General features: G+C 38.2%; 1 protein-coding gene across 2 annotated transcripts; it reads right to left on the reverse strand.

Moving 5' to 3' along the window:
• Positions 1-12,387: 12,387 nt before the first annotated feature.
• On the reverse strand, positions 12,388-17,653 carry LOC131005061 (serine--tRNA ligase, chloroplastic/mitochondrial). Of its 2 annotated transcripts, XM_057931855.1 has the most exons (10): positions 17,345-17,653; positions 17,069-17,220; positions 16,130-16,223; positions 15,852-16,000; positions 15,669-15,761; positions 14,877-15,056; positions 13,983-14,149; positions 13,542-13,676; positions 12,989-13,082; positions 12,388-12,826 (listed from the first exon to the last, which is right to left on the reverse strand). In XM_057931855.1, the coding sequence occupies exons 1-10, from the start codon at positions 17,541-17,543 to the stop codon at positions 12,554-12,556; spliced, it is 1,536 nt and encodes a 511-aa protein (XP_057787838.1). In that variant the 5' UTR covers positions 17,544-17,653; the 3' UTR covers positions 12,388-12,553. The 2 variants fall into 2 exon arrangements, with proteins under 2 accessions (XP_057787838.1, XP_057787839.1); XM_057931856.1 differs by lacking the exon at positions 17,345-17,653 and having other exon boundaries at positions 16,130-16,230; positions 17,069-17,209.
• Positions 17,654-18,793: the final 1,140 nt, after the last annotated feature.

Below are 18,793 nucleotides of genomic sequence, written 5' to 3' on the forward strand. Positions count from 1 at the left end.
TGGATAGGCGGAAATGGTTAGCTAATGCTGAGCTAACCGGTTTAGCACTGCTCATGTTGAATCTTTGCAAGATTCGATTGACGTAGTTGGCCTGAGACAACTGCAAAACACCTTTTTGCTTGTCTCTGTAAATTCTCGTCCCGAGAATTTGCTTTGCTTCTCCTAAGTCCTTCATCTCGAACTCCGCTGAAAGCTGCCTTTTCAACTTCTTGATTTCGTTCAAGTCTGAGCCGGCTACTAACATGTCATCAACATAAAGTAGCAAGATGATATAGCTGGACTCGAACCTCTTGAAGTAACAACAATGGTCAGCATTGCACTTCATGTAGCCATTTTTCTGCATGAATCCATCAAACTTCTTGTACCATTGCTTCGGAGCTTGCTTCAAGCCATACAGGCTCTTTTTCAACTTGCACACCAGCTTCTCCTTTCCTTTGACAGAGAATCCATCTGGTTGTTGCATGTATATTTCCTCCTCTAAGTCACCATTGAGGAAAGCAGTTTTCACATCTAACTGCTCTAGATGCAAGTCCTCCGTTGCAACAATACTCAGGACCGATCGGATTGTTGTCAACTTTACAACCGGAGCAAAGATATCTGTGTAGTCAATTCCTTCTTCCTGTTGGAAACCTTTGACTACCAATCTTGCCTTATATCGCTTTGAACCATCATGCTCTTCTTTGATTCTGTACACCCATTTGTTGTGTAGAGCTTTCTTTCCTTTGGGCAACTCAACTAGTTCCCACGTCATATTAGAGATAAGAGATTTTATCTCTTCTTTCATTGCAAGCTCCCACTTGACAGAATCTCCGACTTGACATGCTTCTTCATAGAATTCAGGTTCACCAGCATCGGTCAGTAACATCTGATTCATGTACTTCATGTTTGGAACATGAGGTCGAGATGACCTCCTGGGTATAGGAGTTGGAGCTGGAGCTGGAACTGGAGACTGTGGTGGATCAGCCTTAGAGTTGGGCTCCTCCGTCTGCAAACCTTCATCTGTTTGCTTTGATGTACTGCACTCTGCAGTATCATCTGGATCAACGTATGTTGGATCGTCACTTGTTGTATCGGTGGACTGAACTGCATTCCTGTCCTTGTACATCACATTTTCATTGAATATGACATTCCTGCTTCGAATGACCTTCCTGTTTTTGTCATCCCAAAAACGGTACCCGAACTCATCTCCACCATATCCAATGAAAGTACATTTTAGTGATTTGGAGTCGAGCTTACTCCTGGCATTATCACTAATGTGTACATACGCGACACAACCAAATACTTTCAAGTGAGAAAGTTTAATTTCTTTGCCGCTCCAAACTTCCTCAGGTATTCTGTACTCCAATGGTACAGATGGCCCATGGTTAACGAGATATGCCGCTGTGTTGACAGCTTCTGCCCAAAATTGTGTTGGCAGTCCTGCATGTATCCTCATGCTCCTAGCTCTTTCTGTCAACGTCCGGTTCATGCGTTCTGCAACTCCATTTTGTTGTGGTGTCCCTGGCAACGTCCTTTCTAACTTGATGCCATCCTGGTAACAAAATTTCTTGAACGCCATATCTTCGTATTCTCCACCATTATCGGATCTCAACTTCTTTATCCGTAAGCCAGTTTCATTTTCCACCATGGCCTTCCACTTCTTGAACGCCTCGAACACCTCTGACTTGTGTCTCAAGAAGTAAACCCACACCTTTCTCGAGTGGTCATCGATGAAAGTCACAAAGTAAGACTTTCCGCCATTGGATGAAACTGCTGCTGGGCCCCAAACATCTGTGTGGACTAACTCAAGCTTTACTTGCTTCGGAGTTCTACCACTGGTATTGAAACTCACCCTCTTCTGCTTCCCGTAGATACAACTTTCGCAAAAGTCTATATCAACAGACTGAAGCTCTGGTAGTTTCCCTTTCGAATGCATATACTTGAGCCCTTTCTGGCTCATGTGCCCAAGTCTTTGGTGCCACAGATTTGCATTCTTCTTGCTATCAGCAACTGCAATTGTCACACACGCATTCATCGTTGTGTATAGGCTTCCAGTATCCTTGCCACGTGCAAGAATCATTGCGCCCTTAGTGATTTTCCAATAATCACCAGAGAAGTGTGTATCACATCCTTCTCTTGACAATTGCTTGACGGAGATCAAGTTCTTCCTCAACTCTGGAATGTGTCTCACGTCCTTCAATTTCCATACAGATCCATTGAGTTTGATCTGTACTTCTCCTATGCCCACCACGCTGCATGGATGATCATCTCCAAGATATACTTCTCCGAAATTTCCCGACATGTAATTTATGAAGGAATTTCGATTCGAGGTGGCATGGAAAGATGCTCCAGAGTCTATGACCCAATACTCGGCCCTTTTCTCCATGGAACATATCAAGGCATCGCCTTCTTCTTCAGCCACAACATTGGCTTCGGTCTTTGTCTCGTTTCCCTTTGAAGGTACTTTACACTGCGTTCTGTAGTGTCCGACCTGACCACAGTTCCAACATTCAACAGACTTTGATTTGTTGGAATTCTTGTGGATCCTGGAGCTCTGCCTGCCATTCCTTGACTTGCTCCGTCCACGCCCTTGACTTCTGTTTGAGTTTCTGCCTCTGCTTTCTGCATTTAAAGCGGCACCTGAAGTGGAGACTACATCTGACTGCCTCCGGATCTCCTCGGTTAAGATCATGCTCACGACATCATCGAACTTCATTTTGGACTTACCGGCAGAGCTGCTAATGGCCGTAACTGTGCCATTCCAGCTCTCAGGTAACTGCCCAAGAATTAACAAAGCCCGGACCTCATCATCGAATTTGATGTCCACCGTGGTAAGTTGGTCCGTCACTTCGTTGAACTCGTTCAAATGTTCTCCAAATCTTCCGCTCTCCGTCATTTTCATATTGAACAATTTCTTGATCAAATGAACTTTATTTGCTGCAGACGGCTGCTCGTACATGCTGGATAAAGCTTTCATGAGAGACGCTGTTGTCTTCTCATGCTTTATGTTGAAGGCGACTGACTTTGATAAGGTCAGTCTGATTGCGCCGAGTGCTTTTCGATCAAGCACCTCCCACTCGTCGTCCTTCATATCCACTGGCTTTTCCTTCAAGGGCTTATACAGGTCCTTCTGGTACAAGTAATCCTCCATTTGCATTTTCCAAAATCCAAAATTCACACCATTGAATTTTTCCATTTTGGAAATTTTATCGTCTGTCGACATTGCTCCCACTCGATCAAAAAACACGATAATTTTCTCAAAAAATTCGTTTCTGATGTGGAGGTTCAGTTTACACTGCAACCACAGAGCATACTAAGAATTTTAAAAGAATAATTACCGTTGCGCACGAAACACTGTTCGCAAAATTTACTATTCACGAATTCACTATTCACGTGAATAGTACCAGCGCAAGAAAAAAAAATTCGCCACCAACGTGGCTCTGATACCAGTTGTTAGGAAATTAGACGCAACTAATTCCGCCCTGGATCTAGTGTGACGCAAAATTTTGGATATCGACCGATATGAAACGAGAAAAAAAAAATGACACCGATATTTTTAACGTGGTTCGGCCAAACTGCCTACGTCCACGGACCCACACCAATATATTAGAGAATCTCAAAAGGAGGAGTACAACAAAATATCACACTGTATTTTGTATCTGCCTACGCAGAGGCTATCTCTCAACTCTCTTTTATCACTCGTGTATAACTTCCACACTGAAGTTTTATCTCACAAGATTTTTTCTCTCTCTATTTCTATCTCTCTCTAGATAGCTATGGTTGTGATTTTGGTGTTGTGTTGTTGTGTTTGGGATGCTGCAGAAGATGTTTATTTATAGGCAAATGGTGGAGGTGGTAGGTGGCAAATGGTGGTAGGTGGCAAATGGTGGAGGTGGTAGGTGGCTACCTACTTCCATTTTTTACTAACAAGCTTTTGGCTGAGAAACAATTTTGGCAGAGTTTCAGCTTATGTCGTTGAATCGGTGAAGATTGAAGTGATCATCGAGCGCTATTAATAGGAGAAGTCTTGAATAGATCCGTTGGCGGAAAAGGTCTTCAAGATTTCTTCCGTTAGAGAGTAATTTGAACTTGGGCTGAGGCTTCAATCTTCGAGGTTCCTTGTTTGGTGAGAACGGCTATGTTGAAGAGCAAGAGATGCGACGTCTCTGATAAAGTAGTCACCAAATAGGAATGATCTCTACAGAGAAAGGACAATGCTGAGATCTCTGCATTTAATGCGGCTGTACTTTTGGAGTACGTGGCTTCCTTTGAACGTTGGAGGTTCAGTCCGAGGAATAATGTTTAACTGATACTTGACTTTATTATCAGTCCGCTGATTCCACGTGGCACGCATTAAGTAATCAGTTCAAGACTGATTCTTCAACTGATACTTCAGTTGGCAACTTCAGTCTTCAGTCTTCAGTCCTTCGTTCTTCAGTCTTCAGTCTTCAGTCTTCAGAACCGCAACTAAACTAGAAAAGAACTCTAACACTTGAGTTCGAACAGTTCTAGTCTATTACAAACAAAGCCTATGGATTTTGGTATCATCAAAATAAGGATTAGGATATTCCATTAAGTTCCCAACACGATTAATGTTTTCATAATTCCATAATAGTATAATAACATTGATAACACTCATGTTTCCATGGTTTTTAATGTTCTTATGATGTTAATTTTATAGGAAATTGAGTGTTGGATGATTGTTTTGTGCTTAATCTGCTTTATCTTGTGAAACATGATTCTGACTCGAACATTGAAGGAAATTTCAGGATTATTGAGTTCGAATTTGGAAACCTTGTCTGAAATAGAAGTTGTAGATCGTCTTGATACAAGTTCGAGAGCGTAAACGGATTATAAATCAGAGTTCGAACGAGAAAGTTATGACCAAAACAAAAATATCGCGCGCAGCAGTCAGAACCCAGCGGTCAAACACCGTTGACCACCGCCCGAAGAAGGATTTCCGGCGACCTGTCAGGCGACCGCCGCCTAGGTCGCCGAGCCTTCTGGAACGTTGGAAGAGACGCGGCGATCGCCGCGTGATGAAGATTTTTTGTGCTTGAGCCAATGAACGCCGGATGGATCGCCGGGCAGGTCGCTGGCTACCCAGATTTTTCAGTTTTGCACGTTTTTGGAGTTATTCTGGGTTTCAAACACTTATTTTACCCTGACACTTTAAATAGGTCCTCTTTTGACCTATCTAGGGTTCCACACATTACATTCTAGCATTATAGCTTTAGTTTTACATTTATTTCCCAGTTTTCAAGGCTTGGATCAAGATTGAAGATTCAAGCTGCTACAATCGTTCTTATTCAATTTTTATATAATTCAGTTCTTCCAATTGTGTTCTTTTTAATTATGTTTATGTTTTATTTCATTATGTCTGGCTAGTTTCGTTTAGTTGATTCTAGGGTTTGTAAATAGTTGATTGAATTTATGTGATTTATTTGTTAATACATTTGTGCTTTCCAGTTTATGATTCATAATTCCTGGTGCTTGTTTTCTTGTGGATTATCTGACCAATAATTTGCATGTGTAGCTATTCGGTTTGAGACCTAACGGAGATAACTGTTTAGCGGATTCAGGAATGTATGATATGATTTTAACCTTGAAACCTAGCGGAGATAGGTGGATCATAGGGAGCTATTCTTAGGAGCTATTGGGAATTAGTAGATTTTCTTGAGACCTAGCGGAGATAGATAATTTACTAACCTACGATCGTTACTGCTCTAGCGAGAGTGATTGATTAATTGAGTGATCTCTCTTCATAACTGGATTAAACTGGTACATAGGATTAATAGATTAATTGTGTAGATTTAGTTAATGAATTTACTACCCTAGGATCAGTTGTCTTTAATATTTCATTTTTCTACGTGCTTTTATTTGTTGTTATTTGAGTTTAGTATTAATCAAACTTTCCTACTTTCTGTTGTCTGTCTACTGTTATAGTCTGTTTAGAAGATAGCTAGAGTGGTTTCGTTGTGTCAGTCCCTGAGGATACGATACTCGATTACTTGTTGCTTGCTACAATTACCTGTGTTAGTTGCAGTCATTTTTGTTGCTAAGAAATTAGTGATCAACTTTTTGGCGCCGTTGCCGGGAACTGATTAGAAGTTTTTTTAATATTTCCGATAGGACTTAGTAGTACTTCAGGTGTTTACTGTTTCTTTTTATTTTATTTTTCTAATTCTCATTTTTTTTTCAGGCACTACATACGATGCATTTGGACACAGCTGCAGGAGGTTCTCTGCTTCAGAAAGGCAGTTCCGAGGCGTGGAGCATCATTGAGAGTATGGCTGCTACGAGTTTTCAATGGCCATCAGAGAGAGTACAATTGAAAAAGGTTGCAGCTGCTTCCAGTTCTGATCCTACGACAGCGATGGTTACACAGCAGGCAGCGATTGCTACGCAGCTGGCAGAGCTGACTACTAAGATCAGTGAGTTGAATGTTAGACATCCTAAGCAAGCTGTGAAAGACCCATCAGGCTTGGAAAACGTCAATTATATAAATGACAGAAATTATGGGAATTTTCAGCAAGGACAGCCAGGAGTATATAGCAGAGGTCAGCAGTATCAGTCGGGTCAGCAGCAGTTCCAACCAGGTGGACGCCCGCATCCGAATCTTTCTTATGGCAACCCAAACAATGCTGTGCAACCTCCATTAGGATTTTCTGTTTCTAGTGGGGGAGTAATCAATGAGCCAAAGAAAGATTCGATGGAGGACATGATGAAGCAGATGCTCATGAAGATGACTGGGATGGAGATAAATGTGGGAAATAAGATATCTATCATGGAAAATAATTTCTCAGCACTTTCCAAGCAAGTGCAGATGTTGGAAACTCAAGTTGGTCAGATGGCCAACCAAGTAGCTGCGCAGCACAAGCCTGGCCAATTCCCAAGCAACACTACTGTCAATCCTAGGGGCCAATGCAATGCTATTTTCGATGGCACTCTGTCTCCAAAAGAGATGAGGATGAGCAAGGAAAACGAACAACCAAGTGAGGAACCATACAAGGCTCCTGTTCCACTTAGGGAATACATCCCAAAGGTTTCATTCCCCCGTAGGCTGATGAAGAGGGAGGTGCTTGAAGAGCAATGTGCTCTGAAGCCGAGCAAAAAGGTGGATGCCAAGGAAATCAAGCTGGAGGTCTCCCATTGCAAGAATGAGAAAAAAAATTGCCAATCCCGAGGAGATAGAGCATAGACGTATAGTGGATGAGCTAGAGAGACTACTCGAAGAATCGGACCGACGTACGCAGCCTCAAATTCTCTCACAATTGCAGGATCCCAAGGATAAAGAAGAAAAGGCAGTTGTTCACACCAAGAAGATGGGGGATGAGGATAAGAAAATCTCGCAGGCGAAAGCTGTGTACACTGAGCTGCCCTCGATGGAGATTCAGATGGCGGACCGATCAAGAGTGAAGCCAAGAGGAAAGCTTGAAGACATCTTTGTGAAGGTTGACAAGCTCGTCTTTCCTACGGATTTCTTGGTCCTCGATATTCCTGAAGATGCAAATCCGCCGTTGATTCTTGGTCGATCATTCTTAGCTACGGGGCGAGCTATGATAGATGTGCCGAATGGAAGCGTTATCTTTCACGCAGCTGATGCGCATGAGTCATCTGTCTCTGTTCGTGTTAGGCGGTCTGTCACGCCCGTTGCGTTTGATGTTCATTGAGACCATGAGGTATCGTCAAGCTCTAGACGTTAAATTAAGCACTTGTTGGGAGGTAACCCAACTGTTTTTCTTTGTTTTATTTTTCGTTCTTTTAGTTTCGTTTTGTTTCTTTTTGTTTCGTTGTTTTGTTTGGGGTTTTAGTGCAGTGTTGAGCTTGGAAGATGCGGAAACTCGCGCCTTGTTCATACCACCACCATGGAGCATGTATTTCTGTGAGTAGTGACACACATTTCATCATCCCTCCAAACTTATTTTCGAACTTATGTTCTGTAATAAGTTTGGGGGAGAGGGTGAGAGTAGATATGTGTATCACTTTTATCTTTTTGTTGACTTTATTGTTTTATCCTGCTTGGTTGGTGGTGTGTGTGTTTTGTTTTTGTTTTTTAGTTGATTAATGCTCCATTAGATTTCTGGTAAGATGCCAATGATGATTTCTATGAAAAAAAAATTAGAATTTGATTTTTCTTTGATGATTTGAGCATAATTGGAACTAATTTGCATAATTCTAGAATGATTTTAACCTTGACTTTTGGACGTTGAATAAACCTGTGAGATTTTGAGCCATAACTGTTTATCATACACAGTTTATTCTTTGTTGTGAGTTTTGTCATGCATGTGGTGATCTTCTAGAACTTGCCATGGTTTCTGTGTTGAGATTGTTGTTGTGCCCAGGATTAGGAGATGACTTTAGGCCATCTTTTGTTAGCCACAATTTATCCCAAACATTGTCCTTAACAAAAAATTTATCCTTTGTTATCCACTTTGAGCCTGTTTAGCCTTTATTCTTTAGCTGGATGATAGGGGGTGATGCAGTATATGGGATCCTTATGTGGTGAATATTCATAGTGGATTGTGAAAAAATAAGGGATGATTTTGTGTTACTATTTACTCTTATAAGCTCTAGAAAAGTTGTGGAAAGAAAAGAAAAAAAAATTGTTGAGAGAAAAAAAGAAAAAAAATATAAAGTCGAGTGTTTATTGAGAAATTTGTTAGAAAATCGACTTTGTGTGTTGGAAATAAATGGAGAGCATAAAATAGTGTTTAGTTCTATTTTGTGATGATTAAATCCCTTGAGTTTTGTTGATTATGGTGGTATAGTTGGGTGGAAGATGGAATTTATTCCATGCTTGATTAGCGAAGTTATAAGGTTGGTGCTCTTGATCTATTTGAGTCACTTAGCCTATATTTTCCTACCTTAACCAATGTCCCTACATTATAACCTAAAGAAAAAGACCTTTTTGATCTTAGTCCTGGCACACTTTTAGCGATGGAGATTGTAGACGATTGGCAAGCTTATGGTAAGTGATCTACATTGCATTGAATTCGATGAGAGCATACACGTCCTATATATTCCATCAAATTGAGAGTTGAGTGATACACATACCTTGTGAGATTCAATTGTTTGGAATGTCAAGGTTGATTTTGCTATAGGTTGTGTTTATTGGTGAATTTTGTGCTTAATTATTGAGGATTTGAGAATTCTATCATTCTTTATCTTTCGGAGGCATTGATGAACTAGTTTTCTTACCCATTCGTGTTTTTGATTGTGTTCTTCTCATTATTCGAGGACGAACAATGGCTTAAGTTTGGGGGAGTTGATAACACTCATGTTTCCATGGTTTTTAATGTTCTTTTGATGTTAATTTTATAGGAAATTGAGTGTTGGATGATTGTTTTGTGCTTAATTTGCTTTATCTTGTGAAACATGATTCTGACTCAAACTTTGAAGGAAATTTCAGGATTATTGAGTTCGAATTTGGAAAACTTGTCTGAAATAGAAGTTGTAGATCGTCTCGATACAAGGTCGTGAGCGCAAACGGATTATAAATCGGAGTTCAGAAGAGAAAGTTATGACCAAAACAAAAATATCGCGCGCAGTAGTTAGAACCCGGCGGTCAAACACCGTTGACCACCGCCCGAAGAAGGATTTCCGGCGACCTGTACGGCGACCGTCGCCTAGGTCGCCGAGCCTTCTGGAACGTTGGAAGAGACGCGGCGATCGCTGCGTGATGAAGATTTTTTGTGCTTGAGCCAATGACCGCCGGATGGGTCGTCGGGCAGGTCGCCAGCTATCCGAAATTTTCAGTTTTGCGCGTTTTTAGAGTTCTTCTGGGTTTCAAACACTGTATTTTACCCTGACACTTTAAATAGGTTCTCTTTTGACCTATCTAGGGTTCCACACATTACATTCTAGCATTATAGCTTTAGTTTTACATTTATTTTCCAGTTTTCAAGGCTTGGATCAAGATTGAAGATTCAAGCTACTACAATCGTTCTTATTCAGTTTTTATATAATTCATTTCTTCCAATTGTGTTCTTTTTAATTATGTTTATGTTTTATTTCATTATGTCTAGCTAGTTTCGTTTAGCTGATTCTAGGGTTTGTAAATAGTTGATTGAATTTATGTGATTTATTTGTTAATACCTTTGTGCCTTCCAGTTTATGATTCATAATTCCCGGTGCTTGTTTTCTTGTGGATTATCTGGCCAATAATTTACATGTGTAGCTATTCAGTTTGAGACCTAACGGAGATAACTGTTTAGCGGATTCAGGAATGTATGATATGATTTTAACCTTGAGACCTAGCGGAGATAGGTGGATCATAGGGAGCTATTCTTAGGAGCTATTGGGAGTTAGTAGATTTTCTTGAGACCTAGCGGAGATAGATAATTTACTAATCTACGATCATTACTGCTCTAGCGAGAGTGATTGATTAATTGAGTGTTCTCTCATCATAACTGGATTAAACTGGTACATAGGATTAATAGATTAATTGTGTAGATTTAGTTAATGAATTTACTACCCTAGGATCAGTTGTCTTTAATATTTGATTTTTCTACGTGCTTTTATTTGTTGTTATTTGAGTTTAGTATTAATCAAACTTTCCTACTTAGTAGTACTTCAGGTGTTTACTGTTTCTTTAATATTTCCGATAGGACTTAGTAGTACTTCAGGCGTTTACTGTTTCTTTTTATTTTTATTTTTCTAATTCTCGTTTTTTTTTCGGGTACTGCATACGATGGCTACTGATGAACAGATTCGTGCTCTACAGGAGCAGCTGCAACAGCTGTTGGACGCTCAAGCTGCTAAAGAAGCTCAAAATCAGCCTCCGATTGCAGAGATGTTCGTTCCTCAGTATGAGTATCAGGAACCTCCCCGTATTAATGCCAATAATTTTGAGCTGAAGACTGGTTTGATCACGATGGTCCAGTAGAACCAGTATGGAGGACACGCTATAGAGGATCCTAATGCGCATCTGGCGCAAATTCTGGAGCTTTGCAGCATTGTAAAGATGAATTGAGTATCTGATGATATTATTCATCTTCGTCTTTTCCCTTTTTCACTGCGGGATAAAGCGAAGTCGTGGTACTATACATTGAATTTGAGTGCAACTGCTACGTGGGAAGATGTAGCTCAAGCTTAATTACCCTACTATAATTTTTTTTGAGGGGCTAATTACCATATCAAGTGGCTAATTTAACCTGATTATGTTATATTTCTATACTTTATTCTAAACCATACTGATTTCAATAAATATTTAGGAAAACATATTTATTCCCATTTCCCACTTGATGAGATGAGTATTTGACGTGGAATGTTGAAACACCTTAATAACCATCAAATTTGAATATGAGTTATTGGAAATTTGTGCTCTTGGTGGAGTCAATAGTGGATGCTTTTAGGTCTCTACTATTTTGACCTCAAAATTATAAGCCCCACCAACTACATATACTTTTCTTGGCCTTCATTATAGTATTATAGCGATTAGTGTGTGTTTTCTTCGTGGTTTGAACTTTGCATCTAGCTGCTACAGACAATTACCTATATGGACTATGATTTATTCATAGTGATGGTACGAAATTTCCTTTGTCATCTGAAAATTTAAAAAATAATAATAATAAAGTGTCAACGACTTCGAGAGTATAATTTATATATATATATATATATGGTTCATTTAATTTGATCAAAAATAACAGAAAATATATATTTTCATCATTTTTTCACTATATTCACATGTTTATTATGATTCTCTTCAGGTAATGTGAAATATTTTCTCAGACAGCTTATTTTCACTCATTTTCATTCTAACGTTGGATAATATAATCTTTAGGTAATGGTGTAAAAATAGTTTTCAATATTTTCATCTCTATAAATATATAATAAAAAAGAAGAAAAATATAATATTTTCTTTTTTATTTATTTATCATTTTTCAATAAAAATTTTACAATTAAAGTAAACGCACCCATAAAAGATTAAGAAGTGGGAAAAATTGTGTGTGTGCCGTCTTGACCAAGCGTTAAGGGATTAATGCTTGAGGCCAAAGGTCTCGGGTTTTCAATATATTTAACTAGTTAACCTAAAATTGATCATTTTATTAAATAAGTAACAATTTTCTTAGAGATAATAAAATACTAGCTTGGAGTAGTAGTTAACAATATATAGTCATTTTTGTGATCCGATAAGAATTACATAAATGATCATAAAATTCAATCAAATTTTGTCTATTGATGATTCTTTCTTTAAGGACTATATGAAGAAAAAAAATATCATACAAAATAAGAACCATACAAAGTGCTTCAATAAAAGAACTATGTAGTTTGATTAAAATGTATATACACTTTAATACTATGTAAGACGCATAATTTTTCAAACTATAATTACTAAAAAAAAAAAACATGCTTGTTATACGCAAAACACATGTACTATTTACTAGTACCTCTATAAGCATTAAATTGCATGAAGAAATCGAGCCCTCTATTACTCACCAATTAAGACTATGATGCCAATTCAAATACTAATATGAATGTTAATATGGTAAATTGAGGTATTAGTCACCAAAAAAGACCAATAAGTTTCAAGAAAACTGCATAAATCTCATCAGATTTTGTAAGTTAAAGCCTACCTATACTTGTAGTCAATTACTTGAAGGCCACCCACGAACGGCCGCAGTGGCTCAGGAACGACGACAGTGCCATCCTCCTGCTGGTAATTTTCGAGCAAGCAGACGAGCATTCGTGGAACGGCACACGCTGTGGCATTAAGCGTGTGCACAAACTGGGTTGCACCTGAACTGCCTTTTCCCTTCTTAGGCATGGAGGCTGAGAGTTCTGGACGATAGCGAATCCCCAGACGCCTGCTTTGATAGTCGGTACAGTTAGAGGCGCTTGATATCTGTCCAGCAAATGAAATGTCATGTTATCCGGCATTTACTTCGAGTGACAGATTAGATTGAAAATATTTGTTCGATTCATCAAAGTATATAATCCAGAAGAAACTGAAAGCCTTTTTTAGAATGGAAAAAAACAACAAATTCGGTAATAATCAATAGCATACCTCTCCGTAACGCCCTAAGCCAGGCATCCACGCCTCCACGTCAAATTTACGATATGCTGGTGCACCCAAATCCTCAGTTGCCATGTCCAGAGTTCTGCAATTAATATAAAGTAATTAAAATACAGATATTGGCAGTTTTAACTTTTGTTTGGGTTAAATTTTATCTAGTATGATTAGATGATTTAATTACTATATACCTTGTTGGTGCAATTATCGGGTTTAATGTTTAGGTTAAATTTTATCTAGTATGACTATATGGTTTAATTACTATATAACCTTGTCGGTACAATTATCGGGTCTAATTTTTAGGGTAGAACGGTCGATTTGTATTTTACTCTTGTTACATTAAGTGATGAATTTTATCAAGCCTCGAAGGTAAGGGTACAAAAATCAAGCAAATAATCGAGTGATTTCAAAATAATATATGGTCTTTGGACATCCCATGGTCCTCCATCCATCAATGGATGTGACGGATCATGTGGGATTAGTTTCGTAAATTCAACTTATGTGTGCATAGTATGCAAATGAAGATAAAGGAAGAATATGAACGCACTTAAAATGAAGTCCCAATGACGAGAAGAGGTCTTCCTCAATACTAATAAGTTCTTCATGGAAGGTGTCGCTTTCCTCTGGCCTGCACAAAACGAACATCTCTACCTTGCTAAATTGATGGACTCGGTAAAGGCCCCTGTTCCAATCATCATAGGTTAATTAGCAGATGCAAGAGAAAAGTGAAGTTAATATACACGGAAGAGCAGACAAAGTGAAATGTTTAAGAATAAAAAAAAATCCGGATTTAAAAAAATAAACGGGGAAAGGGAGAAGGGAGGTGAGGGGGAGAATAAAGATACCACAGCAAGGAGACGACAGACATAATTTGAGATTGAAAAGAATAATAGATAGAAAATAAGGAAGAGCCAAACATCAATAACATTATCAATTTTACAACTTCATCGAAAGAGCTTTAGACTTTGCCATAAATCAAGAGATTTACCTAGTTGCAGTGCCTGCAGCACCAGCTTCTGTGCGGAAGCAATGGGAGAAAGCCACGTATTTCAAAGGTAAGGATGCCTCAGCAAGTATGGAATCCATATGGATTCCCCCAACTGGAATCTCGGCAGTCCCAATGAGGCATTGATCACTACCTTCAATGGAATAAACCTGCCCAAGATTGTCACATGTATTAGCCAACCTAAAACAACTTTAATCCTTCTTTTGTTTCAATAACAAGTGTAATAGTGTTCATAAATAGGATTATCAAGATTGTGAGATTTCATATCATGGAGAAGTAGTGATGAGAGAGTGCACAGTTCAATCAAGAAGAAGCTACATCCGCATAACCTGAGATTTCAGCGCTAAACCTTCAAAACTTCTATTAAGCATCATTACACAGTCAATATTAAGATAGAAGCAGAAAAGTTTAGCATCAAATAAGAAGCATTTGTATCCAGATTTCACAAGCAAAGGCTTAAAACAGTACGAGCAGCTTCTACTTATAGTCACATCACATATATTAGCAATCATACTATTTGTCAACTGTCATCCTAAAATTTATACTCCCTCCGTCTCACAAAAACATAAATATTTTGCTATTTTGGGATGTCTCACAAAAACATGAATATTTCTATTTTGGTACACTACCCCATCACAATCCCTTTACTTTTCATCTCTATTTTTCACAAAGTGGGACCCCTTTTCCACTTACAATACACTTTTACCTAACATTTCTTAAAACCCGTGTCACTTACAAATGTTGATGTTTTTGTGAGACGGAGGGAGTAATTTCTTAATAGTTAACCAAATTGTATGATGCACTTTGTGCAAATCGACTGTGAAAGTTACGTTACGTTCAGTGTGCATTATCATTACCCATTGCATGAGCAATTACCTGAGTGTTACTTCCACGGGGTTGGAAACCACATTTCTCCACTATAGAAGATCGGACAATTTCTGGGGTTGTAAGAGGTGTAAAGCCCCTTTTCATGACTTCTGATACAGCCCAATTTACGAGGCCCATCTCCAACAAAACTGCTTCATTCTTCAGGTAATAGAACTTTGACCCACTAACCTGTAACATAGATTCTGTCATTCAGAGACCTTAGCGAAGTCACAAGCACGGACAAACATGATACTGTTAAGACTTCTCAGACATCAATGGGTTTTGGCTGATCAAGGATTTTCAATTATATTATAATCTTACTCCAAGGACTGATACGTGTTGAAGTACAACATACTTGGGGACTGTTACCCAGATACCTTGACTGTCAGCAATCAGAGTGACGAGTGAGAAGGCAACCCATCATACTAACAAAATGGGTGATAAATAGGCAAGTCTGATTATCAGATTATCTCATTTTTCTACTTTAGCTCCATAATTCTCATAGAGCACATAAGTAGCAGCTGTCCTTGTCAGTTTCATTATTATTAGTGAGTCAAATTTCAGCAATATTTTTAATTCAAGAACCCTAAAATAGCACAATATTTTGAGAAACCAGTTGACCTTCAATCAGCACCTTCTTTCCTACAGAATGAACCATAGGACTTGTGAAGAGGCAACATGTAGGATCTTGCCCTTAGTTAAGCTATATTATTTAGGCAAAAGAAATTAAGATATTAATAGTAGTGACCTTCTCTCAAATCAGATAATTAAATATTTGAAGGCATGTGATTTAAAGTGTACCTCAGAAGCAGCATCAAAGTCTAATATATCCAAATCTTTTCCAAGCTGGACATGATCCTTTATAGCAAAGCCAAACTCACGAGGCTTACCGACCTATAAATAGTGGGTAAAGTAGTGAGAAGAAGAAAAAGGAGAACATCCAAAGGGCCAGATACACCTGAGGACAGAGCAAAAACGTGTTACCACTTTTCTCACTGTAGAGCAATCCTCTCCGCCTACAGGGACATCTGGATGTGTCATATTCGGCACACATTGTGCTTCCTGTTGGAGTTCATCGGTAAGTTTGAGCAGGTCTTCTTCCAAGGTAACAAGAACATCTTTGAGATTTTTACCTGGATAAAGCCAAATTAGAACGATGACATACATCAGATTTTCAAGTATGAGCTCACATCACACACACACACACACACACACACACACACACACACACACACACATATATATATATATATATATATCACCTTCTTCAATGAGTTTCTGACGCTCAGAGGGTTCCAGTTTGGCCTTCATCTTGTTTGCAACTACATTTCTCTCTGCACGAAGCCTTTCCACTTCCTGCAATCTGTGAGAAATAATTAGCAACCAGAACTAGCCTACCACAATTTTAATTGGTGATACACTTAACCGCCATAGAATTATTAGTGCCAATTGATCATAGGAGTATCAGCACGATATCGACAAAAAGTAGAATAGAACATAGTGCATATTATATGTACTCATCAAATAACCACGAGAGAGAGAGAGAGAGAAGAAGATGAGTCACTTGACTTAACTTTAGTGAATAATGTTACACAAGACATGAACAAATTAACTTTACAATATCTTCTAACAATTTTCAGAATTACACGGCAGTTTGGGATTGTTTAACCTTTAAACACTGTGGATAAGCACTCACATATTTATATGCCTAATAAATCACATCCCAATTATGCAAGACTCTACAGAACATAAATGACTATGTACCTCTAACAGAACCTAAGTCATGTTCAGAAGCAACGTGCAGCATATAAAATCCTAATGATAAGAAGTTAAGTGACTCTTATGATACACTATCACATTGGTAAATCTCCAGCAGGAAGCACGATCTCTTCATCACAGTGATACAAACGGGTTAAATTTGCGTTTAATGGTTAATTTTAATACCAATGGATAAATTTCTCAATTTAGCAAATCCAAAACAGGCTGATAACTGAATTATCAAAAGCTCATTTCCAATCCAACGCCCAAACAGCTAAAATAAACACGCGAGCGCGCGCACACGCACACACACACACACTTCGCAATGAATCAATCAACAAACAAATTAATACCTTCGAGTCCAAATTACAGGGGGGAACAAAAAAAAGAAAAAAGCTGCGAATTAAAATGTGCATAAGCTATTTCAAAAACTGTAACCTGACCTTCTGAAGAGTCAACAATTTATCATAGAGCTCGAGCACAAATTGCAAATTAGCATTGGAATTGCGAGTCTTGATGTTGGCGGCAACGGCCTCCTTATTATCCCTTATCCACTTGAAATCTATCGCAGCCTTCCATTGCGCCGCCTTCACAACTACAAATCACCAGAACCCCCCAAAGTAAATTAAGGGGAAAAGGGGCATTCGGCCATTGATAACAAATGAAACCACAAAAAGAATTTGGGACAACTCATAATCAGAGGTTCATAAAAATTATACCTTTGCTGTCTTCTGGGCTTGCAGCGGTCGGAGGTTGAGGAGACGCGGCGGTGGCGGCGGAGGAAAGTGCTCTGACGAGGTGCGGCGGCTGGCGGCGGCAGTGGAGGTGGTGGAATCGGTAAGAGAGACGGTTTAAGGCGGTAGGGAGATTGAGAATGGAAAACGGAGAGAGTTTGAAGGTGCAAGATTGCAGTCCCATGCTGCTGCTACCGCCGCCGCCTCTGATTGTTTTATCCTTCTCTGGATTTTGTGTTTTCCAGTTTCAATTTTTGAATAGAGTTGAAATTGAAATTATATTTATTTGGAATTTCAATAGTTTGAACTTTGAAATTGTTAATAGATTTAGTGATTAAATTAGGGGTTTTATCTAAAAATAAGTGATTATATTTGGGTTAGTTACGCCAAAAATCACGAGCTATACCTCAATTTTAAACTTTTTCATGAACTTTTTTTTTAATAAAAAATTTCCTGAATTTACAGGATTGAACAATTTTTCTATGACTTTCAAGAATCCCCAAATTAAATGTTGACATGGCGTCGCCGACAGTGACATGGCGTCACCGACAGTGAATCAAAACGACGTCGTTTAGTTGGGGAGGGTGTTGTAAATCAAGGGATGAGGTTTCTTCTTGGTTCTTAATCTTAGGGGGCTTCTCTATTGAAGTTCAACGATTTAAAGTTCAACGTATAGAATTTAAAGTTCAACACAACTGTTTAAAAAAATTGTCACGACGATTTACAATACAAAAACCATAATTTTAGAAACTTTCATGTTTAGTTCATTATTTCATGGACTAATTTTAAATTCAGCAATTTTGAACAATATAATATTTGTAATGAACAAACATGAAAACAAAAAAAGGGATAAATTTTGAAAAACACAGCTATCGATTGGTTGGTATATTATACAAAATGGGTATAATTTGTGGAGCAATTAGTGTTATACGTGCATTAGATAATTATATAAGTTCATAACAAAATTGTTAGATTTTGTAGTATGAACTTTAATATTTGTATTATATGTGCATTAGATAATTATATAAGTCATTATATAATTGGATTATTATTTTGTCCATTATATATGATATATTTGTATGTTGTGTTTGTAAGGCTTGTTCATAAATTTTTTAGAAAAACTTCATTCGTGTTCAAAATTGCTTGTATGTTATAAAAATGGGTATAATATGTGCGGTGCAATTTGTGTTATCTGGTTTTATCATATGAACTTTACAAATATGTTCATATAAATGGTATTTGCGTTCATTAGAGAGTTTTGTAAGTTCGTTGAGTTTCGTGACTTCAAAATTTATTTGGGATATGAAATCAGTTTATGATATGAAAAAACGTTACGTTTGTTGCTCTGGAAAATACTAATCTGAAGAAGATGGATTTTTACGTGTGAACTAGATGATTTTTATGGCAAATAAAAATTTATTTAATGCTATTATT

Source organism: Salvia miltiorrhiza, chromosome 1 (genome assembly GCF_028751815.1).
Source record: "Salvia miltiorrhiza cultivar Shanhuang (shh) chromosome 1, IMPLAD_Smil_shh, whole genome shotgun sequence".
NCBI lineage: Eukaryota > Viridiplantae > Streptophyta > Magnoliopsida > Lamiales > Lamiaceae > Salvia > Salvia miltiorrhiza.